The sequence below is a fragment of the Lissotriton helveticus genome, chromosome 2_1 (genome assembly GCF_964261635.1).
Source record: "Lissotriton helveticus chromosome 2_1, aLisHel1.1, whole genome shotgun sequence".
Classification (NCBI taxonomy): domain Eukaryota; kingdom Metazoa; phylum Chordata; class Amphibia; order Caudata; family Salamandridae; genus Lissotriton; species Lissotriton helveticus.
Window position 1 is genome coordinate 1,701,363,640 of NC_136059.1, and position 26,597 is coordinate 1,701,390,236.

General features: G+C 42.2%; 1 protein-coding gene across 4 annotated transcripts in view; it reads left to right on the forward strand.

Moving 5' to 3' along the window:
- Positions 1 to 26,597, forward strand: part of ZNF462 (zinc finger protein 462) — a 215,161-nt gene that overhangs the window by 166,725 nt on the left and 21,839 nt on the right. For 3 of the 4 annotated variants that reach the window (XM_078676655.1, XM_078676657.1, XM_078676656.1), the window contains exon 8: positions 4,507 to 4,578. The exons of the other annotated variant lie outside the window; for it this stretch is intronic. In XM_078676655.1, the coding sequence (XP_078532781.1) occupies positions 4,507 to 4,578 (72 nt within the window). The remainder of the gene's footprint in view (positions 1 to 4,506; positions 4,579 to 26,597) is intronic. 4 annotated transcript variants of the gene reach the window in all.

The window sequence follows — 26,597 nt, forward strand, 5'->3', positions numbered from 1 at the left end:
ATCGGATCAAGACACTTGTACATAGCAATAAGTGTATATTGCAGTCAGTGTAACTGTCAGTATTATGTTGTATCTACAAAGGTAGCAATACAAGCATCACATTTCAAATGTCAGAGATATCCGCTTCAATAGGCTAAGGGGACGTTGATCCCCAGCATGTGATTGATTCCACTGGAGGTCTGCCAGGTAAGTGTGGAGTGGTTCCCATATATCTCTGCGGCGGGATGCACGTGTTAACAGAGATCCTGAGGTCTTGGTGTGGATGAGCAGGTTGTCAGGTCTCTTAACCAGTGAGCATATCTACGGACAGAATTATTGTGCCATGCAATAGTGACTCTCTCCTTCCCTACCATGAGTGAATTGCCATAAACTTATTATATGGCTTAGCAAAGTCTTTGACATTTTCCAAGAGAGCCATTACAGGCATGAGTGATAGGTCTATAGGCACCTTCTGCCTCTGTTCTTGGTTGAGCTTTATCTAATATGTATTTATTAGGGGGCAGAGTTTGCTATATGTGTAAAAAAGTCTTTAGGGGCGTTACATTTCCAACAATTTGACTCGACGGCTAGCCCATATCACACCATAGATATCAGATTATAGTAAGCTCTGTGAAGAAACTTGAGCTGAATAAGTCTTAACATGCCATTAGATGAGACCTGTTTGGTTTATTCACAACAATATAGCCATTGCAAATCTGGTAATTCATAGCCAAGGTCCTCATCCGACCCAGCCTTAATTTCAGGTTTGTGTATGCTATTATTATTCGTACTGTTGTTCATCCGTGTAACCATTTTAGCTGGACTGGGATTTGTAAGCAGCATTGGTAGAAGCGGCAGTTCCGGAGGTTCTGCGGGGAAGAATGCATATAACTCTTCTAGGGCACTATGGAGTCTATTTTACGGCAGCATATACATGGTTAGCCTGCTTCAGCTCCACAAACTCTTGGAATGAAAGAAGCCTGCCATTCTCAAAAAGGGCACCCAATATGCGGAACCTGTGAGCTTGTAAATGCCCAATTACCCATGGCTCATTGGTCATCTCTTGTCATGGATTACGTAGCAGTGGCAGATATGGGAAGTGAATTGACAAATTGGCGATGATTGTGAACAGGCAGTTGGTTCATTTTCTGTTGTGGATCTCAGCATTTGGGTGTGTGCTCATTTACGTGACAGCTTTACAAAGTGGAAATGGGGCTATCAATCCGACCTCTGAATTGCACTGTGGAGACTGTTGAGTGTCCTATAGCAAGTAAAAAGCAGATTACAGCTGTGCCACCAGATGATATGCCTGGCAATTGGGTGCAACTAAACTCCATAGGCTATAGGGTAGATGCAGCTTGGACCTTGCAATCTTGGGCTGTCTGCCAGACCATGCCAGTCTGATCACGAGAGATCGGAGATGGGTTGAGAAAGGTCTCAATAATGGGATGGGAATGTTTTGAAACAGTAGTTTTAGGTGGATCACCGTCGTCATGAGAATTATCATACCTGCCATTGTCATTAGAAGTTTAATCCAGCCCTCAATCTGCTATTCTAGGCTTTTTGAACATTTCCCATAGTTTTCACAAAGCAGTACTTCCCGATCGCTGTGATGTCAGATACCCAGGTAGTGGGTAGACAGTCTGCCACTGCAAGGGTATTGTCAGATGTGGTTAAGTGGTAGAAGCAGTAAAGGGCATCAAGAGCGATCCCACACTCAATTATTTAATTTATTACTGGGGATAAGGTATTACCAGGATTCTTTATTAGCAGCAGAATGCCATCTGCATATAATTAATTAACAAGTCTATGCATATTGAACTAGATTCCTTGCATGTGGTGGTATTGCCCAATAATGCAGGCCCAGGCTTTTATTGATAATCGGCGAGAGAGCGCACCCCTGCTTAGTGCTCCTGCCAGTGGGGATCGAAAGCAATATCTGGCCATTAACTCTCATTTTGGCCTGTGGGCTTACGTACAATAGGGTAGGGATTGAGCAGATTCAAAAGAAATTTCATATGGAGCTGCGCTTTTTTTTGTCTTATACGCTTCTGAATTTGTTACCACCAGTTGGTGGCATATGCACTGTTCATCTATGCAAATTCAAAGACCACAGCTTGTGTTTGGGACTGCTATTTCTTAACCATCTTGGTGAGGATCTGACTCTAGAATCTGTCTCTAGAAGTTTGTGGGCTGTTGTTAGTGTGAAATGACTGCCATACTACATATTAAAGACCCTGCCTCGGCCCAGTATCATATAAATCGCTTACCTTTCAATCTAAAATGATTATACAGAAACAGTTGTTCCGGTACCAGCTCATGGCTTTTCCAGAACCACAAAAGGCTTGGAATTCTCTGAGAAAAATGGCAACCTTAGAAGGAAGTGCTTCAGATTCCTTGAGTGATGGAGCCCTACAGGAGGCAGAAGGGATGGGGTTGCAGGGGCCAGTTAATGTGGGGTGCTACAGAATTTAGTTCGAGTCCCGAGCAGGTGAAGCCTGGAGGGAGGGGGTAGTGCGAGAGAATAGAATGAAGGGTGTTAAATGGCCTGGGGTAATCTGCCCTTCCAAGTTTCCTAGATTCATGCTTGAGTAGCTGTTCTCACGTTGCATCCTGAGATTTATAATCTTCCACATCACATTATAAAACCTAGCCCACAATTCTCAGAACGCAAAGAAAGCTAGCAGATATGGGTAAGGAGGTTTTTCTGAGGACTGGAGAGAGCAAATTCTGCAGAATCATTGGGATGTGTTGCATGAGCCAAGAGTGATGAAACCATAGCAAGACGAAATGCTAAAGAACTAAGCAGGGAAGGACTGCTGCAGGAGTAAGTAGTGAGTGGGGAAGGGTAACTGCAGAAATTCGGGAAGAAAGTAAGGAGACATTGCAAGTTTGGACGCAACAATGCAGGAGTCCGCAGGAGCTAGGAGAGTCGAGACCAGAAGAATGGCCCATTCCTGTACCTCACATGCCCCAGTATATTTCCCAATGTGCAATAAATTTACATAAACGTCCTCTCCATATAGATAATAATGGTCAAGAGAGCACAATCCTACAGTAAAAGTATAAACAAGACTAGTACAGTATGAAGTCTGAACAGTTGTACATCCAAGTAAGGTCAACAAATCCTCATAGTATGCAGGACAAATAGATGAATAGAGTTCATGTTTTGTATAATTTTTTCCTTTTATTGATTCTTAAAGGTCATTTCCCAAATGATAAAACGACAGCCAGCCGACACGTGTTTCGTCCGTACTGTGAATAAGTACAAGGACTTTTTCAAGGCCAATGTGGAAATAAATAACAGCATATATGTTGCCGGGTCACATGAACGATGATGAATGATTGAAGTACCGGACAAAAGCCAAATCAAATCGCCCGAACAAGTAGATCGATAGTGTACTCCTGGTGGAAAATCAGAGGGGGTTTCTCACCAATGATTTCTATAGTTAGAATAAAGTGGATATATCCTGATGAAACCCACAAAACTGGAACCAAATAAACTAATTGGCGGTTGGTGTGGAAAGAAATACAATAATTTGATGAACTGTTTTCAAAATCGGGCAAAAGAAGTCTAAATGATATAAGGTGAACTGCCTATAATGGCACCTCAAAGTAGCTTGAGGCTAACAGAACGCCTCGAAAATACATGAGGCGTATTCTGGGGTCTAGCACCACTTGATAATGGCACTCCAAAGCGGGTCTCCATATACACCAAATGCACTCTGCAAAGCGTAATCTGCACACATGTAACTTGAGGGAGCCCCAGTCCATTCATATTTTACTCTAAAAGATCACTAACTTGAACTGCACATCATAGGCTGAGGAACCTGGGTAAAAAGGCCATTACCATATCTGTATAGTTTTATTCAATCACTACTCAGAGTTGCTTGCAATATAGTCTTTCTTCATTTACAATGTGTATGTATCACAGCAGTCAATAGATTAGCTTTATTGCTAAAACTGGCTTCCAAGGAGGGTAAGCACATTTTTGGATAGTAATGAATTTACTAATCGTGCTTTTCGAAAGAGTGTCAAGTGATGTGTTTGTTAACTTATGTATGAATGTGCCCAGTTTAGGTCTTTGAAGTAAAATACATGGAGCTTGACAACTGTGAGGAGAGATTGTGCACTCCTTTGTGTATGTTGTGCGAACAAAAGAGATACTGTCAACACATTGATCACCCCCATCAATTTAGTCCATTTCCCTAGTTCATCTCCCATGGTCCATTTGTTGAATGGTGATGACTAGAATATGCATATGATATGAAAATTCATGATTGGTTGCACTGCATGCAAGCAGTTATAACCAAAAGAAAAGTACTGTTTCGTTACAGTCCTTATATGATCTAGTCTTTTTTGAGGCAAAGAATTTTCTTGGAATCAGAATGTTATTTTTGTAATTTAGAAATGTTGAGTGTGATCTCTTTACCCTGCCGAAATATTTTAGCAATTTTAGTACTATGGCAAAATACCTTGCATCTGCATTGGCAACAACTTTGCTGCATTTTCTCAATCTCTTGCAAGATTTCTACTATTCTGCGCAGAAGAAGCGCAGAGCCAGAGAGTCCTGGAAGGCGACGCACAACACTGTCGCAGGTTGGTACACTGTCGGTGTGTTTGCACGGTACAAACTGAGTGTCTTTCAATTTCTTTAAGATAATGGTGATCACAAATCATGGGAGGTTACCTTGTGCACTTTTAGAGCTTTACACTCAAATACAATAGCGTGTATCTTGCGCTCAATTTACATTTGGTGCAAGCTAAGTCTCATTTGCAATTAAATTCAATACTCCCTTAAAAAGTTTTCATATAGTAAGGCAATTTTTTGGGTGGCAAAATGGCCATCAATTACAAAATTTCAGCTTGTCACAGTGTGAATGTCTTTGCGAAACCCCTTAGAATTTTTTGTGCCAGTTTACAAGTATTAAGAGATTTGCAGTATGGAGATTGTGAAGACTCTTGCCTACCCCAGGAAAAATCTACTTTCCTACTAATTCAAAAGCTAGTTAAGTTGAACCCTGATTTGTATATTAGTTAGTCAACTAACTTCAAGGATATGACTGGAAGATCTTTTTAATGAGCTGGTAAAATAATGACTGGGCTAGTAAAGCACAATGACGTCACCCAGTTGAAAATTACTCGAGTCCCTGGAGTTCAACACATGGTTAATGGGACAATGGGACGCCAACCCATTTTTCTTCCGAGTGTGCACCCCTCTTCAAGTGTCGCATTGTAGCCTTGTGTGCATCAGTTAAACTCTAAAAACTGGGCAAGTGTAACCGACTTTCTTTGTTGCTGTTCATTTCAACCAGGGGAGCACTGCTGCATTGTTAGCTTAATGTTTTAAGAGGAAAGGAACTTTGCAGTCACTTGGTGAAAAACAGTTGATTTTTTTTCTAGACCTATCATTTCCATCAGCTTGATTGCAATACAATATTTGGAATTTATGATATCTGTGTGCATTAAACTCACCTTCGTTATTTACTTAATGGCTTTCATCTCCTCTGGACTTGTATTAATGCCTTTGCTTACACTGAGCTGTCATCTTTTAGAGCTGTCTTCCCTTCGTTATCCTTGTACCTCCTACGCTTACTCCACAGAAAGCTTCTCCTTCATTCATTGATATCACAGCTAGCCTCTCTGCTTTTCCTCGTAATGCTTTTGCCGTCTTATCCCATCAGTCGTTTTCTGGGCATGCATTGTCTAATGCTTTGATTGCTTTCTTGTTTGCTAGTTCTGATTTGCAAAGCTTATTGTATGTTTTTGATGGAAGACTGCAGGACTTCAACCGAGCTATATGGGACACATTGGCCTTGATATCCAAAGAACTCTCCTTGGTTTCTAAGGCCGAGAGGACAAATGATTTTTCTGGACAGCAGTTAAAAAAAAAATTCTTATTTTTGCTGCTTTAGTCTGATGTTTGGGGTACAGAAATTAATCCATTCTGGGCCAAGACAAAGATCACATGAGCTGCCATTTGTTTTTGTGTTGCAGTGATACATAAGATCTTCAAACGGAAACTAAATTGTGCATGTATAGCCTTATATTTACCTCTCTTCAGGACACCATAGTGTTATTCTTTTTACTAATTGCATAGATACTGTTCTATTGAACGCTAGAGTGAAAAATCGCAAGCGAACATAAAACTAAGTAACAAGAAGGTATCCATAAATATATGACAAACATTGTACATGAATGCAAGTTTTGATGACAAATTTGCTTTTTCCTAAGAGTAGGCTTCTTTGTAGTTACAAGTTGAAATTACATTTGCTCATCTATCGACCTCCTCCATTTCCTGTGCAATACGAAAATGAGTTAAAAGTATAAAATATCCAGATGTCCTACATTATAAGCAGGGTTTAGTGATGCAGAATTTACTCTATTCGATGACAGGTCTAAGATTGTAAAATGAGAATCAAATTTCTTACTAAGTCTACTTTATGTTGGTGACCATGTTCCAGCAGTGCAATCAAGGTGCAGCTCCTCTGTTACAAACTCTTGTGGTTTCTTTCCCTGGGATATCATTCCCTACTGAGAGACACGTTAGTTAGGGCAATTTACTTACAGCACAACAAAATACCCTGTGATCTAAGATAAGATTTTGAACCAGGAGGATAGGGAGACACAAGAAAAATAGTATGATCCAAGACAGGCATAGGCTCTCTTTTTGGGCAGCAGCCCCGAATACAGGATTACCGTGCAAATCGGGCAAACGTATGGCCATTCAGCTTTGTGCGAATGAATTGGAGGAGTGGGGGGGGTTTGGGGGGGGGGGGGAAACTCTTGTCCTGTCCAGTACTCTTCCAGGCTGCCTCCCACATTACTGTAGCAATTATCATTCACACTCATTTTGTGTAAATGTCCAGTGTAGGCTTTATATTTGTTTTAAAATGATTATTTGCTTCTGCTACTGTCGCCATCCGGGTTACTCTTCTGGTGTAAAGCTAGAGTTCTCAGTTGGCCCGGTGTCTAGATTTGCCCTATATAATTGCCTATAAGCGCGTGATCAACCCAGACGCTTGCCCCCAAAATTCAGTGAATGATAAAACACAAATCAATCACCATTAATTGATCTGCTAGGAAACAGGCAGAGAGTACATCGAAGTCATGCAGCACAAGGTTTCTCACAACCATCAGAATGACAAAACCTTGCACAATGCGGTTAATCACCATCCAAGAGATGGGTTAATGGGAAAAAACATAATTTATACACAGAAACATGGTGGACATGTCCTCAGGTGCTACACAAAATACACATAAAACTCAAAATACATTAGTCATGTGCTTGCCTTTGTAAACCTGGTCCAAGTGGACAAGCATCGACAAACTAGTCTAAACACCAGCAGCCTATAGCAATGTGCTGTGCCTAGGAAGCTACTAACTTAATCTCTAAATTTGTTTTTTGGGTGTCATGGATGAGTGAGGTTTCAGCAAGTGTAAGCAGAAAACGTGTTCATCGAAAAATTGTACCATTTTACTACTGTTGGGCTTTACTGTGTCTGTTGTATTTGTTTTGGAGAAGTCAGCCTGGTTCTGCATTTTTCATTTGTGGTATAAAAATTAAAAAGAAAACACAGTTAGCTCCCAAGAATCAATGTATATGTAGCATCTACAAAGTAACCAGCTCTGAGAGGTACCTTGGTAACAGTCACAGGGTCCATCGGAGAACTGCTAAGAGCACACTAAGGTGATGCAAATCAAAAAGCTCAAATGTTTTTCACAGGAGGAAGGCACATTGTTTCTAGCCAGTGGGTATGAAATACCCAAAATAATACTTTCAGACCACTAGGCATTGGTCTAGAAAGAGTAATGGCACTACAATGACATTCAAACATCACCCCTAATCGCAAGACCTACTTTTAGCTCTAGGGTTTATGGGGGTCTAGTGAAAACTCCAGGGTGGGTCTAATAGGGGATAGACTCGACCTGGGGTGAGGACACTTATTGTCATCACTTTCAACTTCGTTTTCCAGAGGAAAGAGGATCCTGTCCATATCATCCATCAGGGGGCAATCCTGCACTATTGTTCAGCAAGCCTGGGCATAATCTGCAGCCCTGAGGCCGCGGCGTACCTCCCTCTTAAGGGCCATCTCCTCACATTCCCCCCACCTTAAAAATTCAGCATGCCAGGGCAGCAGTCTGGGTCCCCCCGAAGTCCTTCCACGAAATGGCAACCTTAGGATGAGCCAATACTAAAGCCAGATGGAGGAATTGGGACATAATATCACTCACCTTGGGGCTGGTTAAAGAATCCCAATAGCCAATAGGGAAGTGTCATAGGATGTGACGCTCTGTGGTACGGTGAATGTATCGGACGACGGTTTCCCAATAGTGTAGAAGCATGGAACAGGCCTAGAGCATATGATAGAAGTCAGCAATCATCAGGTTTCTTCATGGGCATGATGCCTAGGCCACCGGGAAAGAGGTTGATTTGTTTTGGTGTAAGGTACACTCTATGCAAAAAATAATACTGAATATGTTTATTTCTGGTGTTTCTTGAGGTACATGGGGTGTGCTCTAAATTTGCGACCCAGTCCTTGACAGTGATACGGAGTCCCATTTATGTTGCTTATTGTTCTGGCTGGTTCCCCAGTGAACATCAGCTACGGTCTTCTCTATTTCTTATACTAATTGCCTTCTAATTCCCTAAATCTAAATTCCAGCTAATCAGTGTTTCCTTCTCCACATTATTGGCTTGCAAAACCATATACAGTCATAACTAGATGACATGGCTGGACTCACCAGATCTCTTGCATGCTAGACTGCCAGCTCTTCTTTAAAGACCACGAGAGCAACATGTCACAGCTGTGCCACATTATCGAAATTAAGCCGCTCGCCCTTGCTACTGACTTTCTAAGGAATCATCCAGGCTGTGGTACAAACCCACATTGACAGAGGCAACATTTTACTCACCAGCCCGGCTGATGCATCACTAGCAGTGGCCTCTGGCGCGGGTGGCCTTAGTATTACCAGTAGTGGGCTGGCTCCATGGCCACTACACATTGTCAATTGCTTGAGGATGAGTGTGCATCGGGCGGGAATGGATGCATCATCATACTCTGTGTTCTGGGGCTCAAGTGAATGGGGATAAATAGGCGACTAATTTATGCAGGATAGTCCTATGCCTTCCATCACGTTACTACCACGCTAGAAAATATTACAACTATCAACATCTTCTCGCCCTTTGTCTCCCTTATTGGGCTACATGTAGAGATGTTCAACTGCTGGGGATGTTTAACTTCTGTTCTTCCTTTTTTTATGATTCTTTTCCCTTTGTTTGTGGCCACTTTGGGGCTGATCAGAACCATTTTCACCGCCCGCCACATTAAGATGACGGACAGAGGGGTGGCGGTTGGAAAGACCGACCACCACGCATTCGACGGGCTCCTTGAGCCCGCTGGTGCGGCTGAGGGGGTTGTAGTCCCTATCATGATGGCGGTGCCTGGCAGGCACCACTGTAGGGATTACAATGTCCCTTTCAGCCAGTCTTTTCATGGTGGTTAACCCGCCATGAAAAGGCAGTTGAAAGGTATTTTGGGGGCTCCTAGCAGGCCCCCAGTTCCCCCCTGGCCCTCAGCTGTGGGCACTGGGGGCACCCATGGTGCCCCCCTACATATCGCTGCACCATGTGGCAGGCCACCGCATGGTGCCTGCCACATAGTGCACGGATTTGTGCAGTGACCCATTTTTGTCTTGCGGCGTGTGCTGCAGCCAGCAGCACCCGTCGCAATACAAAATATAGGCATTGCAACCATCGTGGTGGCAGTCACATTGTAATGCCTATGTCGGGACCACCGACCGACCCCCTGTCAGACGGGCCTGTTTTCCGATAGGGTCCGCCCACCATCATAGTCAGCCCCTTCGTTCTGTACTACAAGTTGAATAGACGCCCATTTATTCAAGATTGATGATACTTTTAAACTCAGGGCTCTGAGGAATCTCAACGTGTTTACCGAATGGTTCAATTCAGCCTTTTTTTTATTTTTTTTATTTGAGACATAAGGTGTAATTCAATAATAAATAAATACATATACAATTCGTTGATCCAGACGCACAAATCCAAAATTCTTAATATGCAATAAAATAGTCAAAGCTTGAAAAGAAAAAATAGTTCATACAAAACATTAATAGCATGACCCAGAAATTGGTTAAAAACCATACTCCTAAATAAGATACATCATAAAATGTAATATTTAATATTTTGACTCCCTCCATTTCTTCAGGGGTGCCCAAATATTCTTGCCCAATTCTTGAGATTTCCTACCCTTAAATTCATATAAGCATGACTTTATGTTATGTATGCCCAGTAACCTGGAGAGCCACATCTGAAAGGTCGGGCGGTGGTATCCTTCCACCCTGCAGAAATAAGGATTCGTAATACCGCAACTGAGATAAAAACAAGAGCTTGGGCATCCCTCCCAACCTTAAGTTTGTCATCCGTCCCTAGTAGGACATGGCTAGGGGATAGATCGATGTTATGACCTAGCAGCCCCCTCAAAAACAGAGTTATCTCCCTACGAATTAAAACAAGGTTGGGACAGTGATAGAACATATGCAAAAGGTCTGCGGGACCAGTGTTACATTTAGGACATCTATCATCTTCTCTTACCCCCCATCCATACAATTTCGCGGGAGTGTAATAGAGATTAAACAGAGTCTTATAGTGTTGAGCCCTCAAATTTGAAGACCGAAATATTCTCTTATTTAGGAGTAGGGCCAAATCCAAATCAACATCAGGGTCCCCCAACTTCTGCGCCAGTGTGGCTTCAGTTTTCTCCAAATCATCCCGGAGGCCAAGCAACAAATAATTGTAGGCTATACTTATCTCCCCCCCCCCCACCCCCCCTAATTAGATAATCGACCATTTGGTTACCTGGGGGCAATATAATCCTTGGTCTATAAGCAAGTAGTGTTTGAGCAATTTGCCCATATAGAAATATGTGATTTTGAGGGATACCAAATTTCTGCTGTATCTCCTCAAAAATAAGGATGGCGTCACCTACCATGATGTCACCCAGGCACCTTACCCCACACTCCCTCCATACCAAGCAGTACATGGCCCAGATGAGGGAAGAGGCTGGACTTCCAAAGATTAGTTTTGACATTAATTCTGGGGATATTTAAGATTTTACTCATGGCCTTCCAGGTCCCCCAAGACCCTTCAATAATCTTATACCTGGCTTTCCTATAGTACCTTCGATCCGCTTGGTTCAATTCAGCCTTTTGTTTGATATTACATAAAGAATTCATTAATAAAAGAAAAATACAAATAAGCACCTAACAGTAATTTGGGAGTGCCTCCTTGTCGAAGGTGACTGACGAGGACTGTTTGCTCTTACGTGTAATTGCGTGTAATTATAAAAGCATCGTGCTTTGTAGAGTTATTTCACCTTTTACAGAAGTTATTCTAAGGCATTCCTCTACCTGCCACAAAGCAGTCATCAGTGTAAACCTGGAACATTGCGGTTGCCTATTATAGTGCCAATACACTGGATGAATTACGGTGAATACTAAGAGTTGGAACACCACAAGCTTAAGAAAACCTTTCGTCAATTCACCCATTTTTGCTCTAGACCTTCAACCCAAATTTAAGAAACCCAAAAAGGGAAATAGTGCATTGCCCCTATTTCAAGTTGCAGTCAACCTCTTAAGTAACACTATCATTGCAGACTCATCAGTAGATTGTGCTGCTTACTGGTCTGTGAGCTACCGGAGTCAGTTCATGATTGAGGATTTTAGCATACCTGCTGCCATGTCCCATAGCTCAGGGGTCTGCTTCAGTCGGGCGTGTCTTTTTTTCGCCCTATATTTCTAATTTTTCCGGTGGGGACGGGGGCTCATGCTAGAAGGTAGCAGAGGTCTACTCTAATGTGGAAGTTCCTGTAGAATGTGCGCTGGTCACCTACATTGAAATATGTAAAAGCAATGTAATCTTTTTTCCTGTGGGTTCTGCCCTATGTATTAATCCTTGGTGCTATACACCCTTTTGCTATTTATTTATTTATTTTATTTTTGATATTTGTACAGCGCGCTGTTACCTGTAGGTGTCCTGGCGCTCTGTAAAACTCCATAGGCACAAACGGTGGAATGATTAATTAGTGAACAACCAGGTCTTCAGACCTCTCCTAAAGGCCATAAGGTCCGTCATCTTTCTAAGAGCCAGGGGCAGGGCATTCCAGGCCTTGGCTGCTCCCAGCACAAAGCTTCTACCTCCCCAGCACGCTTTCCTGATGCGAGGTACAACAACCAGCCCTGCGTCAGCGGATCTAAGGTGCCTTGTCAGATGATACCAACGAAAATACTGCCGGAGGAAGGATGGCCCTAGGCCTCGCAAGGCCTTAAATATCAGGCACAGTGCTTTAAACGAGATCCGCTTTCGCACTGGGAGCCAGTGAAGTTTAACTAGCTCCTGGGAAATGGAAGCGTACTTAGGAATGCATGTAATGAGCCGTGCTGCAGAATTTTGCAAAACCTGCATTTTGTTCAATATGCCCTGTTGGGCGTTAAGAAACAGACTGTTACAATAATCCAGCCGCGAAAGTACCAGAGTGGTAACAACTGATTTTTTACCACTTACTGGAAGAAAAGGCAGAATCTTTCGAATTGTTTTGAGCAGGAAGGAAATGGAGGAGGACAGCGCATTAACCTGAGGTCGAAAGGTAAGCTGATCAGCATCCCTAGGTTCTTGTCTTTAGACACAGGGGTAGGAACGTTGCCCATCCCCTCAGGCCACCAGTTTGGACTCCAAAAGTTAACATTTGAGCCAAACACTACAACTTCCGTTTTAGCCGATTTCAGTTTAAGGCAGTTTACAGCCATCCATTTTCCCTCCGCCAGCATGCAATCCTGAAATTGTTTGGCTACTCCTTCCTCCTTACCTGGTAACAGTAACACCACAATCTGGGTGTTATCGGCGTATGAGGTAAGTTCAAAGCCAAATGCCCGAACTACTGGGGCCAGTGAGCTGACGTAAATATTGAACAGAGTGGGGCTCGGGGACGAACCCTGAGGAACCCCACAGGGTAGAACAAAAGGTTTAGATTCGTATTCGCCCAGCGCCACACTCTGAACTCTGTTGGAGAGGAAATCTTTTAGAATGTTAAACGCTTTTCCTTGTACCCCACATGCCTTCAGACGGTCCAACAATATCACATGGTGGACCGTATCGAAGCCGCTATGGTGGACGTTTTATTTTTGTTTGCCGTGTGTAGTTATTTGATATGTTTCTGCTTGCACATTTTTGTTTTTTTGACAACTAATTACTGCCTTCTGAATTCTTCCATAATGCCGTGTACTTTTTTCTTTTGTCTGTCCTAAGGCACTGAGAAAATTATATTGTCATTATGGTTAACTCTGATCACTCTGACTCATCCTTTAACGTCCTTGCTCAGTCATGGTCCTTATTGAATGTCTCCTTAAATGTACAAGCGTTACACAGACTGGTCTTTCTCCTGTCAAACTGGGCTATTTCCAGAGATATTTAAATTTTATATGCAACGTATTTTCCTTATCACTATGGTATCACCAAGAATGATGTTTTGTTTCTAAATAATTTTCGGTAGTTGTATGCGGTGTGGCATTACATAGTAGTTATGGTCAGGCAATCAAAGTAAAATTAGTAAGCATTAAAAGTGCAACTCTTTGTCTCGGAATAAGGATCAGTACAAAAACTATAAATAACTTGGTCATTAACAGCATAATGCAGTCAAAGGAGCAGTGGCTGATGTGATGTTGTGTCAGAGCTATGCAGAGTTGGCATAACTCCGGGCATCTCCACTGGACAAGAAACGGGGCTAGTGATTTTTCACAATTGCTCCACTCAGCTAGTTATTCAAGGACCTAGGCGTCTTTGTGAATCTACGCCCTGCACAGATAAAAAAAAAGTCACCAACCCTGTTTGCTACACGACACGTCCTCCTTGCTCCGGTCCGGTGTTTTTCTCATTCAGGCTACAGCGCGGGCCCCAGCCAACTCCCTTAACCAATCCTGGTGCTACTGTCATGCTGTTAACCAGCATGCGAGTAGCGCCAGGATTGGAGGGAGCAGCCTCTCTCTGCGCTCCCGAGGGCACATGAGGCCTGTGCTTTCTCTTAACCCAGCTAAGACAGCTGGGTTGAGCAGTTTAGAGTGCGCATTTCTGGCTGGCTGGCCATCACAAGACAGCCAGCCAAAGAGACATGTACACTTTAAACTTAAGTGCACAGGCAGCCCACCACTCCTCCCTGCTGCTGCGACTCAAGAGACCCCACCCCCTCCCGTCCTGACACTCTGTTCGAGACTGGCTGATAACAAACAAAATGATAATAAATTAACTTTATTACCATTTAATTTTTCATCTCTGGGCAGTGTATGGGGTCATTGTAGTTAGTGGAGTGACGCTCCTCTGCTCTAATGGAGGAGCCGCCCCTGGTATATCTGTACTTCCTTTTTGCACTTTAGCAGTTGCCATCCCTCAGTAAATATGTTGCTTAAATGTTTTATTTATTATGAAAAGTCACATTTATTGTTAAATCTCAAGGGTGCATATTGTTGGATCACAGCATCAGAACCAGCAAGATCATGTCCTAAGAATTAAAAAATGTAGCCTTCCACTTAGTTAGCTTCTATTAACCTTGACCCATTGTCTGTGCATAGTTTTTGTATTGCATGTAGGGATCGCAGCAATGCCAGGTCAATAAATATTTCCTTAATATTACCCTCATTTGTGTTTAGCCTTCCACTATCAACAATTCTGCCTGGCCGTACCCACTTTCTTCCATTCAGTATTTTTTTAATAGGTCCCTTGCCATACATATAATTTAAGCAAAAGGTAGGAGGCGCACTCAAAAAGATCAAGCAGGCGATGTTATTATTCCAAAGGTTCTCTTCTTTATTTTGGTAATTATACCAGATGAAACAGCCAACACGTTTCGTTACAGTATGTAACTTCGTCAGGGCATCAAACACGGTCCACAGGGAACCAGTGTGCAGATGACCATACAGGCAGAGTTTCAATCTAAAATGTCATATGCAGATTAACAACAAGGCGCACTTATAACTCCACAGCCACTGTCCAGTAGGGCGTATCACTCCATGAAGTACTTCACTGATCTTGTACGTTGGGACCGCCTCGTGTAACTATTGCTCCAAATAAGGAATAAGTTCAATGGACCCCGAGATCTTGTATAACACCTTCTAAATGCGAGAAGTAATGAAATCAGGTAGCGGCATCAGCGTCCCTGCATTATTTACATATAATTTGGTTGCCTGAGGTGACATGCAGGACTTAGCATTCCTCCATATGGCTACCAAGAAGGTCAGGTCTGCAAACTTAAAGTGGGTCGTATACTTCTCTCATCTGGAGAGTTGGCCTAGCAAACCTGGTTCGTGTTTGTTTTACAGCACCTGCTACAGTGGCAGCTTTAGCTTGCCAGCTAAAAAGGGTGCTTGCAGTCCGCCTCATACCCTCCTCAGGTGCTCCAGCTAATGCATACTGTATTTGCACTGAAATGTCTTTTCTCTTTGTGTGACGATTGCTTGTGAATGATGAATGTATCTGAAGGTCATATTGCTTGTAGGACCTTCACATGCACAGAACCTAGTTATGGGGCTATCAGTTACGGCAAGGTATTAAGTTGCATGTCTTGTTCTGTGTTGCAACTTGAATGTTTCAGGGCGCTGTCTGCTCAACCAGACAAGGCTCATGGCAAATTGGAATGTCTAGGAATATGTCAACCAGAAGGTGGAAGTCAGTAGGAATAGTAGGGTACAAAAGAGCAAAAGATTTCTGAAGCACGTCAGCTTCTATGGCCTTTTAGAAGAAAGATGGAAACTCACCTTTGTGATGCACACTGGTAGTGACTACATTGTAAGATCATTGTGTACCATAATGCAGGTACGTTTGCGTCTATTTATTATTTGCCTTTCTGAACTTTACGCTGTACTATGGTTTTGTGTCCTTTCCCTAGAACTCAACACTCATTCATTGCAGATTGGTAGACTTGTCATGGTAGATTTCTTTAAATATCATTCTGTGTATTCTACGGAAGGCTTATGACATTTTAGCCGTCATGTGTCATTTCTTCCATTGTAGCTACCACTGACACCACTGTCTTTTTTTACCCATTATTTCTCTTATTTCACTGACTTGATGTAGTCCATGCTTATTCTCTCCTATGCCTTTTATTTGCCGGAATTCAGCAACTAATTTGAAATGCTATAAATATGGTAACTTCTAAAAGCACCCTCTGTCTAGTTTTAAAAAAAGAAGTTTTTGAGATTTCACACTCTCCCCTTTCCACCTCCTGTCCTTTCTAAAATGCCTTCTGTGAAGACTCCAAAATCTTCAAAAACCAAAGCTTTTTAAATTAATTGTATGTACACAATGAAATAACAGTAAACGAACAATGTCCTCAGTAGCCTGAGCCAAAGCCTGTCAGGTGATGCATGGGGCAAAGCCAGCTCCCACATTAAGAAACTGCGGGAAAGAAACTTGTCCCAGAATGTAATGAATAAACATAGCTGCCTCCTAGCCAGCCAGCAGAGGGAAAAGAAAATTGATTTTCGGAGTCTGCTTTGTGCTCATACTGGATTATGAGGAAGACTTGCAGCTTCCCCTAGAATTACTGCTCGGCACAAGTTAATAACTGTGCAAATAATGAAGGTACACAAATCGTTGGACAATCACCTTGCATCACTTTGTGGTAGGAAGCCAGTGTTCACAGAACCAAGAAGTAATTGATTTGAAAAGGCCACTCGAAACGAGGCGTGAATCTGCAGAACCTTGTTTTCTAGTTTCACCACGGCTAGTATCAGTTGGCCTTGCCCCGCTGAAGAATCTTATTCAGAAACTGTAATTGCAGCTGCTTCATTGTATTTGCCTTTGTGTTCCGGGGGCATGGTTTGTGTGCCTCTTTCGACTTGCAGTAAGTCAAAAGTGCTGTTAGTTGTATGAAAACAATAATGACCACAAGGTTGACCATTAACTGGGTTGCTGAGTAGCATGCTACCCGCCATAAATCTCTTCAGCACACCTTCGGGGTAGTAAGCGATATATGAATGCGATTACAATACAAAACAGTTGTACATGAATTTACTCAATGGCCCAACAGTTTCTTTGGCACAAGCGTACACAGACAGGACTGAATGCCTTAGCTGATCAAGGGTGTCCCTTCTTCAGTAGACCATGAACCGTAACTCAGTAGGGGAGATTTTCAAGTGAATCCCTGCACCATCAATGGCATTAAAACCAGATAAAATATTTGAGAGGAAGAAACATAGATCTAAATTGTCTCATCGGAGATATCTTTTCCTTACTTAGCTTTACCCTTCTCAACCTCCCTACTCCCACCCAAATGTGCTAGTTGGAGGTTTCCCTTACTGTGTCCAGAGGAGAGTCCAAATTGTTTTCTTTTTTTCAGAATCAGCCTACAAACCAGACCTGGTAATTTTCCCTCCCAAATATTTCTGATTCGCTTTACTCGAGAAATAATTGAGCGCTGAAAGGATTCTGGAAATCTTGCGTGGTAGTAAAATATTAAGATCACATTTCTGCCCAAATTGCTGCCATTTTGCATGCCAGCAACCTTTCTTTTGCTTGCCTTGCCAACATTCGCTTTTGTACCATTGACTGAGAAGCAATGAAACCTCTGTTGCTCTTGTGTTTTTTTACGAGGATGGCTTTGTTTCGTATTTGCTGTTGAGGGTTTCAGTCTGAAAAGGGGTTTTCCAGTCTGATGAGTTTAGCTTTGTATCTTGAGCCTCGTGTAACCAGCAGTTCTGCACTACTAACCTTCATACTACATGCATATGTTGTCAAGAACGTTTTCAATGAGTCATCTTTGCACTGCTGTTGGTTCGATTTGTCATTGATCCGTTTAAGGTGTAAGAGAAGGGGCTTGAACTCAAGCATATGCTGTAACACTTTTTAAGTGGAAAGATGTGACTGTTCCCTTGAAGCATATATTGGATCTAGCTAGAATCTAGCTATAGCACATTCATTAATGGAATCACAGAAACATACGGTGTTATTCAAAAGGTACACACATATTTATTAAAATGACAAAGATAAAAACCAATTCACAATTATAAATCATCTATTACAAAAAACAAGTAAAATTATTGGTCAACTAATAAAACAGTTAGACAATTTCTTGTGACCTGCACAATGAAACGGACAGACAAAAAGTTGCAAAACATGAAAATTGTGAGATACAGTTGTACATTCAATACTACAATTTAATCACTCCCTGGTCATGTAAACAAAAACTTGTATATCACCAAGGGAGGAGGAGATTTGAATTGTACTGGGTTTTGGGCGTCGACGCGTTTCGGTGGTAATGCAGTGTTAATCTTCAACCTTTTTCAAGACTACAAGTTCGGTGTCTGTCTTTTTACAGGGTCTTTGCCATTGTCCTATAATAAATATACATACAATTACTATTCTGTTTGCATCATCAATCAATATAGGTACATTGTTGGCAAATGAACTCCTTGAGAATAGACCCAGGTCTCCACATTCTCTATTATACAGGAATGGTAATAAATCACACAGTGCATTCAACATTTCCTATATCATGTTAATGTAAACCTATATACATTTCTATATTTACTTCCCCTTTAAAAAGATGGAAGGCTCACTTAGGGGGGTTGTCCGTAGACTAGGTACATACAAATGTTAGGATCTTCAATTTTCCCCATGTTAATTGTTTTCAATAACAGTACTTGTTCCCAACCTGCCCTCTGCTCGATAATAACAGGATCTGTAAGGACAGGACCAGGTCACCACTAACAATGGTTCTTCAATAGATACGAGGTATTCTAGTGTGTGCCCATTTCTAACAATAAGGGTGAGACCTAGTCTACGGACAACCCCCCTAAGTGAGCCTTCCATCTTTTTAAAGGGGAAGTAAATATAGAAATGTATATAGGTTTACATTAACATGATATAGGAAATGTTGAATGCACTGTGTGATTTATTACCATTCCTGTATAATAGAGAATGTGGAGACCTGGGTCTATTCTCAAGGAGTTCATTTGCCAACAATGTACCTATATTGATTGATGATGCAAACAGAATAGTAATTGTATGTATATTTATTATAGGACAATGGCAAAGACCCTGTAAAAAGACAGACACCGAACTTGTAGTCTTGAAAAAGGTGGAAGATTAACACTGCATTACCACCGAAACGCGTCGACGCCCAAAACCCAGTACAATTCAAATCTCCTCCTCCCTTGGTGATATACAAGTTTTTGTTTACATGACCAGGGAGTGATTAAATTGTAGTATTGAATGTACAACTGTATCTCACAATTTTCATGTTTTGCAACTTTTTGTCTGTCCGTTTCATTGTGCAAGTCACAAGAAATTGTCTAACTGTTTTATTAGTTGACCAATAATTTTACTTGTTTTTTGTAATAGATGATTTATAATTGTGAATTGGTTTTTATCTTTGTCATTTTAATAAATATTTGTGTACCTTTTGAATAACACCGTATGTTTCTGTGATTCCATTAATGAATGTGCTATAGCTAGATTCTAGCTAGATCCAATATATGCTTCAAGGGAACAGTCACATCTTTTCAGGTTTAACACCCTATTTCCCTTGTTTATTCCAAGGGGTTCCTCTCTCTTTCTTTTACACACTTTTTAAGTGGGACATAGTAACACCTGCATTGCAGAGAACACTGGATAGTAGTTGTGAAATACATGTAGGTGTGAAGGACACATGTCTATGTACAGAAGGCAACCTGAGGTAGCAAAGTCCTTGCTTTTCAGGGTATGAAAACTATCTGCAGAAGGTAAGTGTCTCCTAACTGACTCAATAACATCTATGTTTCATTTAAGTGCCCAGATAACTTCATCTAATTTGTGAGGTATGCTGGGCTGTGAGGTTGGTGCGGTGAGCTATGTGACTGAAGAGTCTGTATTGTGATGTAGGGCAACATTTTTATATTCATAGAAAGTCTTGTGTTATGAAGTCTTGGAGTGGTTTGTGGTTGGGCGAGGTACCTCATGCGTGGTATTGTGATCCTGGGAAGTGGGTGTGTATTTCTGCATGTTGTAGAATTTTCTATAAGATGAAGGTGCTGTGGCGAAAGAAAATAGCAGAAGGGTAGTTGAAGTCAGCGTTACACTCATGCGCTGATGCTGGTGATAGTGTTACAGTGGCTGGAGGTTTAGTGGGGTTGCATTTGAGTTTGGTGCAGTGGTGGGAGTTCTGTAGCCATCAGAGTAGTCGTGAAGTGCTAAGGTGGTATTGTTGTGAAACAGCTGATTGTGGTAGTGTATTAATCAGGAAGTGCTGTTGAGGAGGTGGCGATGATGAATTGCTGGTGAATGGTATTACTTTGTTTAGAGTGTTGTTGTGTTAGTGCAAGGCTGGGCAGGGACCATGTTGCAGGGCATTGTACATCTCTGAGTGTAGTAATACGATGGTAGCAGGAGGTGCTGGTTAGGTAGTTGTGGCGATGGTTGTGTGGTGGTGGGGGGAGTGCAGAGCTAAGTGTGATACTTTGATAACATTTCAGGAACAGTGTTGTGGTAGGTATAGCAGTGCAGTGCTTGAATGGTGGTGCAGGGAGGGAGTGCTGTAATCATGTATGGTTGGTTTTGATGTGTTGTATGTTAATATAAGAGTATGGTGTTGTGGTTGGAAGTGTGCTGCCAAGCTCGAATGTGCAATCCTTTGAGGTGGTATTGTGGTAGTAGAGTTAGGATGGTAATAGTGATGTGTTAGAATAGTACTGGTGTAACAATGTGGCGCTGCGGGCGAAGGGTGATCCTAAAGCACTAGTATGTGGCACAGAATGAGAAATACTGCGGGCATCAATGAGTACAGTATCCCGGTGGATTACTTTTGATTTTGAGATCATTGGGCATGACCTGCAGGAATCGATGGTTCTGCACTGGCTTTGGGATCACAATGGTGTGTTGAATGTGATCACAGAGAGATCAAAGATGGGCCTGTTTTCTGCCATGGAGGCGGACAACTAAAAACATAGCAAAGTACGTTTCCACTATCAACATGCAGCTGGAGGACAACGTCATGAATGATCCCCTCCAATAGGATGGAGTTCTGATCGCCTACTTTTACTTTAACCAGGTGTCGTGTTGCAAGTATGAAGTGCATCTCGTTTACAGAACCTTAATTTCTTGGCTGACGAAAACATTAATTTCTCTGGAGCATTTATCCAGCAAGGAAAGAGGGATGCGTTTGTCAAGCATGTGCTTGTCCTTGGCTGCACTCTTATGTGGCACTGACAGTAGGTACCTCTTAGGGGAAGTTAATCTTGTTCCCCTACATTCACTGGTGGCTGGCACCTGGCATGCCTCCGAACAATGAATGCGGCATTCAGAGTCACGGGATGATGTGAGTAGTTACAGCCCTTTCATTAGGAAAGGCCAAGAAAAAGCCCTTTGTCTGCTTATCTGCACTGAGGCCCAGCTGCGCCGCATTCATCTGCAGCGCCGATCTATCCACCATCCCGGACAGCTGCTAGACAACATGCCCCATTCTGGGGCAGCGGGCTGGAAGAAGTCGAGCTGGCTTTCTCTTTTTTGTTGTCTTTTGTTGTTTGGTTCTTTTGGTTTGAAAGAGGGTGTTCTGAATTGTCCCTGCTGGAGGTGTGCTGAAATGGTTCTGGATGAAAACCATGCATCGCTGTCTCAAGCATGTTATGGGATTTTCTTTAATGCCTTGATTGTGGGCTTTTTTTCTGTATTGCTGGACTGGCCGTGGTATCTTCTGTGTGTCTGTACACAATTACCTAGTGCTTTTATGTGGTGTGTAACATGTTCATCCCGGACTGGCTTTTTAGCGAACTGCACTTTGCGCGCTGAGATTTTGAGCTCATAGATAATTACGGTTAAGCGAAACTACAAGTCCCAGAATGCCGTTCAATAGGGTGAACAACCAGGAATGTCTGAAGGTGTCGCACATGGCTAGTGCTACATGGCAACCATGGAGAACTCAAGAAGAACAGTCCAAATTGAACCATAGAATCTTTTCAATCCTACTTAGGGTTCAAACTCTTAATTTCAAAGAACCTTATTTTTCAGACTAGACAACCCCCCCTCCCCCCCCCCTTTTTAGCGCCTTGAGACCCTCATGGGTAAGTAGCGTGCTTACAATCCCCATGATTGATTGATTCATCTGTATTCTCTTTCCGGCGGTTTAACTGGCCCTTTAAAATGAACGTAACTACTTTTTTAAATTTTATTAACTTGACACAGGGCAGACATTTCAAAGCATCCATCTCGAACTCGTTTTTTTTAGGCTTTCCATTTACCCATCAGGCAGTTTGCAATCAGATTTCTGTTTGTTATTATTTGTGACTCCTGGGTGACTTTGCAGATTGTTCCCAGGCTTCCATCATAAACCAGGACCATTTTGTCCTGTGATGAGGTGATTCAGGTCTCGAGTTGACTCTAAAGCTCAGAAATGTTTCTGTCACCCGATCTGTGGTTAAGTTTTCATTTCATTAAACCTATGGAACAAATATTTGACAAAAGCAGGAATATTTCGCTGTATCTCCAAACGCCCTCTGTAATCCTCACGTGCTTGTTTTAAAAAAGCAAAACCTGGAAGCAGAAGTATTCCTGCCCTCTTTTTGGGTGTTTGGCTTTGGAACATCTTTCGTAATAAACAGAATAAGCCGCGGGAGATAACAGCAGGAGGAACTCTCTTTCCCAGGGTGAAGTATACTGTTGGTTTCTGTGTTCATGGCGGGAAAGGTTTAGTTTCTTATCTAGTTGAAGTTTTTAAAGGTAGCATTATAGCCTGCTGTTGAGGGCTACTGCAGTTGCTGGTGGCAATTTTCTGAATGTTGGGCCTTAACTGCAGTCAACGAGCTATAACGTGGGGCATGGACGTTTAGCGGCCTTAGGCACAAGAGCTAGAATGCTATCAGAACATTGTACCCGCCGAGGGAAGACTGTTCTAAATTAAACTGAGGAAACACAAGGACAATCATTGGAATGTCGGAGCAGAAGGTCTGTTACACTAGTTATTGGCCCTCGGCCTCTCCATTGTCTTCAGAGCAGCTTCCGACATTCCAAAGTGCTAATCATTCAGTTGAACTATTCAAACCATTTGATTTGGTCTTTCAGTCTGGGCCATGTTGCAGTTCCAGTTGTATGCGTCAAAAACTTTACTGTCTTCAGCTGTTCCAAGGAGGTTTCCTTTTTCTTTTTTCATCACCCCACAAGTATGCATGTGTTTTCCGTGTTCTTTCCCTCGTGTGCTTATCCTCCTGCCAACCAATGGTCCCCTGTTATCTGTATTGCTCTCTACCTCCTGTGGTGCTCTGTCTCGTGGGCTCGCTCAACACCAAATGCCCCTCCTTCGCTCTGCATTTCTTTCTCACTTGTGTGACTCGATTATCCTTTTTCCCCACCACCCAGCTTTTTTAAAAAACCTTTTTTGGAGGGCCCTGGAGCTGCCCTTTGCTGCCAGGATGCTCTGCTTGCTGAAATGGGCCTTAGCGAAATAGAAAATGCACTTTGTAAATTTCCATCGCCTGCCATCTTAGGTTGGAAAATAAACAAAATGACACCTGCGTCATTCAGTAGGCACGTGCATGCTTGGTGATCATTGCACATGCAGACATCATGCATGCATGCTCACCCCTGCTCAATGATACGGAAACCAGTAGTGTTATGATGGGTGGCGCATACACACATGATGCGCCACTATGCTCTGTTTTTTTGTTTTTGTTTTTTTGGCCGGTGCTCCACAGCATTGACAAAAACCAGTGACAGTCACTAGCTCCCAAAGACGACCCTATTGGCTTTGCTAATGCTTGTTCATAAATGGCAGGGAGATGGTAAATGTGCAGATCCTACTTTGCCTGGCAACTTTTGCTTTGACATCTGTCTGCCTGGATGCGCCTCCTTGAATTTCACTCTTTGAAGTTGAGGGAACATCTGTGCCTGGCCACAAAAGTGTTGGTGGGGAGACAAGATGTCGTGCCTGGTTTTAAGGGTACACCAACCCGGAGACCCATTCCAGTTAAGTTTGCAAATTAATTAATTATGTAAATCTTATCAACCATCAGCAAAATAGCTTCCATACTGTTGTGAGTCACCGATTTCAATGATCTTTCGAAGCATTTGATAAGCAGCAACTACTATACGTTATCCTACGAGTATTCAACTATCCTGCACCGGGAAACCCCTTGGGGTAGCTGGGTGCATTATAAGTTTGTCAAATAAATAAATTCAAACCTTGGGCCTGATGTTATAAGACTGGTCACAAACTGCGCACCAACATTTTGCGACCAGTCTCTGATTTTGTAATTCGACCTATGTACTAATTACTCCCTTAGCAAAATGTCCACTTGCAGAGGGGTTGCAGAACACTGTGCATAGTAAATATTCATTTTCCGGCTGTGATTGGCTACACTTCGTGGAGAAGTGTGGCTCACTGGTTAGAGGAGGCAGACCTGGAAGCAGAGGTCAGCCCGGGACCAGGGTTCAATTCCCGGCTCGGCCGGGTCTTGAGTCCTAAAAGGTCCATGGACTCGACAATTCTCGCTCCGGTGCCTACTCGATTCACGGGTTCACACTCTGCGACTCTGGGCAATAGCTTGCTTAATCTCCACAACGGCCCCTCGCGGCGGGATGCCTGGCTTTCACCTTGCGGATACCCTGCCGGGGTTATCTCACAGGGGAATACCAGGACGGGTTCCCTAAGCAAGCGCTTAGAAACCGCTCGGTGATTTGCGCTATATAAATTCCTGTACATTTACACCCTTAAGGGTTGTGGCTTGCAAGGGCAACAAACCATTACTGCTTAAAAATAAAATTAAAATATGTATCCCTTTTTGAAAAATCTTGGTAGGGCGCAGGCAGTGGTCTGAGGTTACCCAACACCATTCACAAAGGTGAAGGTGTCCCCAAGAGGATATTTTCCCCTTTGGTAATCAGTTACTGCCTCCATTGAGGTGTTGGAAACTGATCAGTGGTTTGCAACCATGATACATGCCACTCCAAATCGCAGTTAGGAGAGAATGCACGCACCTTTCACCCCCTTCCCAGTTGCAGTTTAGCATGGGTCTCTAAACCCAGTATGTAAAAAAAAAGACTTTTTCGACTTGCAAAATGGGCTAATACTGACTTAAAAGGATATATGACGTTAAAACGCATGTTTTTACAACGCATACCGTTACAACGGGACTTTTACAACGCCAATACTATTACCACGCATGTATTTACAACGCATTTTTTTACAACGCAGGTACTTTTACAACGCATACCATTACAACGTAAGTATTGGTAAGTATATATATTTTTTTTAATTGTATATTATTTAAAATTAATATAATGTAATGTAATTGTATTTAATTTAATTTAATTTAATTTAATTTCATTTAATTAATTTAATTTAAATTTAATTTAATTTTATTTTTACCCTGTACCCCTTTACCCAAAAACCCAAAACTGACCCTGAACCCTAAAAATACCCCTTTACCCAAAAACCCAAAACTGACCCTGAACCCTAAAAATACCCCTTTACCCAAAAACCCAAAACTGACCCTGAACCCTAAAAATACCCTTTTACCCAAAAACCCAAAACTGACCCTGAACCCTAAAAATACCCCTTTACCCAAAAACTGAAAACTGACCCTGAACCCTAAAAATACCCCTTTACCAAAAAACTGAAAACTGACCCTGAACCCTAAAAATACCCCTTTATCAAAAAACTGAAAACTGACCCTGAACCCTAAAAATACCCCTTTACCAAAAAACTGAAAACTGACCCTGAACCCTAAAAATACCCCTTTACCCAAAAACTGAAAACTGACCCTGAACCCTAAAAATACCCCTTTACCAAAAAACTGAAAACTGACCCTGAACCCTAAAAATACCCCTTTACCCAAAAACTGAAAACTGACCCTGAACCCTAAAAATGCCCCTTTACCCAAAAACTGAAAACTGACCCTGAACCCTAAAAATACCCCTTTACCCAAAAACCCAAAACTGACCCTGAACCCTAAAAATACCCCATTACCCAAAAACCCAAAACTGACCCTGAACCCTAAAAATACCCCTTTACCCAAAAACCTAAAACTGACCCTGAACCCTAAAAATACCCCTTTACCCTAAAAACCCAAAACTGACCCTAAACCCTAAAAATACCCCTTTACCCAAAAACCCAAAACTGACCCTAAACCCTAAAAATACCCCTTTAAAAAAAACCTAACATATAACATTTTAAATATAATTATATACTTACCAATACTTACGTTGTAATGGTATGCGTTGTAAAAGTACCTGCGTTGTAAAAATATGCGTTGTAAATGAATGCGTGGTAATGGTACTTGCGTTGTAAAAGTTCCGTTGTAATGGTAGTGCGTTGTAAAAAATGCGTTGTAATGTGTGTTTACCGACTTAAAAGCCATTTTGTGATCTGAGACCCTGTAATGTTGAACATTGTAGGGTTTGCGATAGTAAAATGTCTGGACGCTTGTCTCTCCTCAATGGACAAATCAGTCCACGACTCGGACATGTAGATTTCCTCGAATGCGGCACGTTGGTCTATGCCCTTGGGAGTAGATTTGTGTACAAATAAAACATTATTACATTACGATATTGATTTCACATGCAGTTGATGCCATAAAGCAGTGTACTC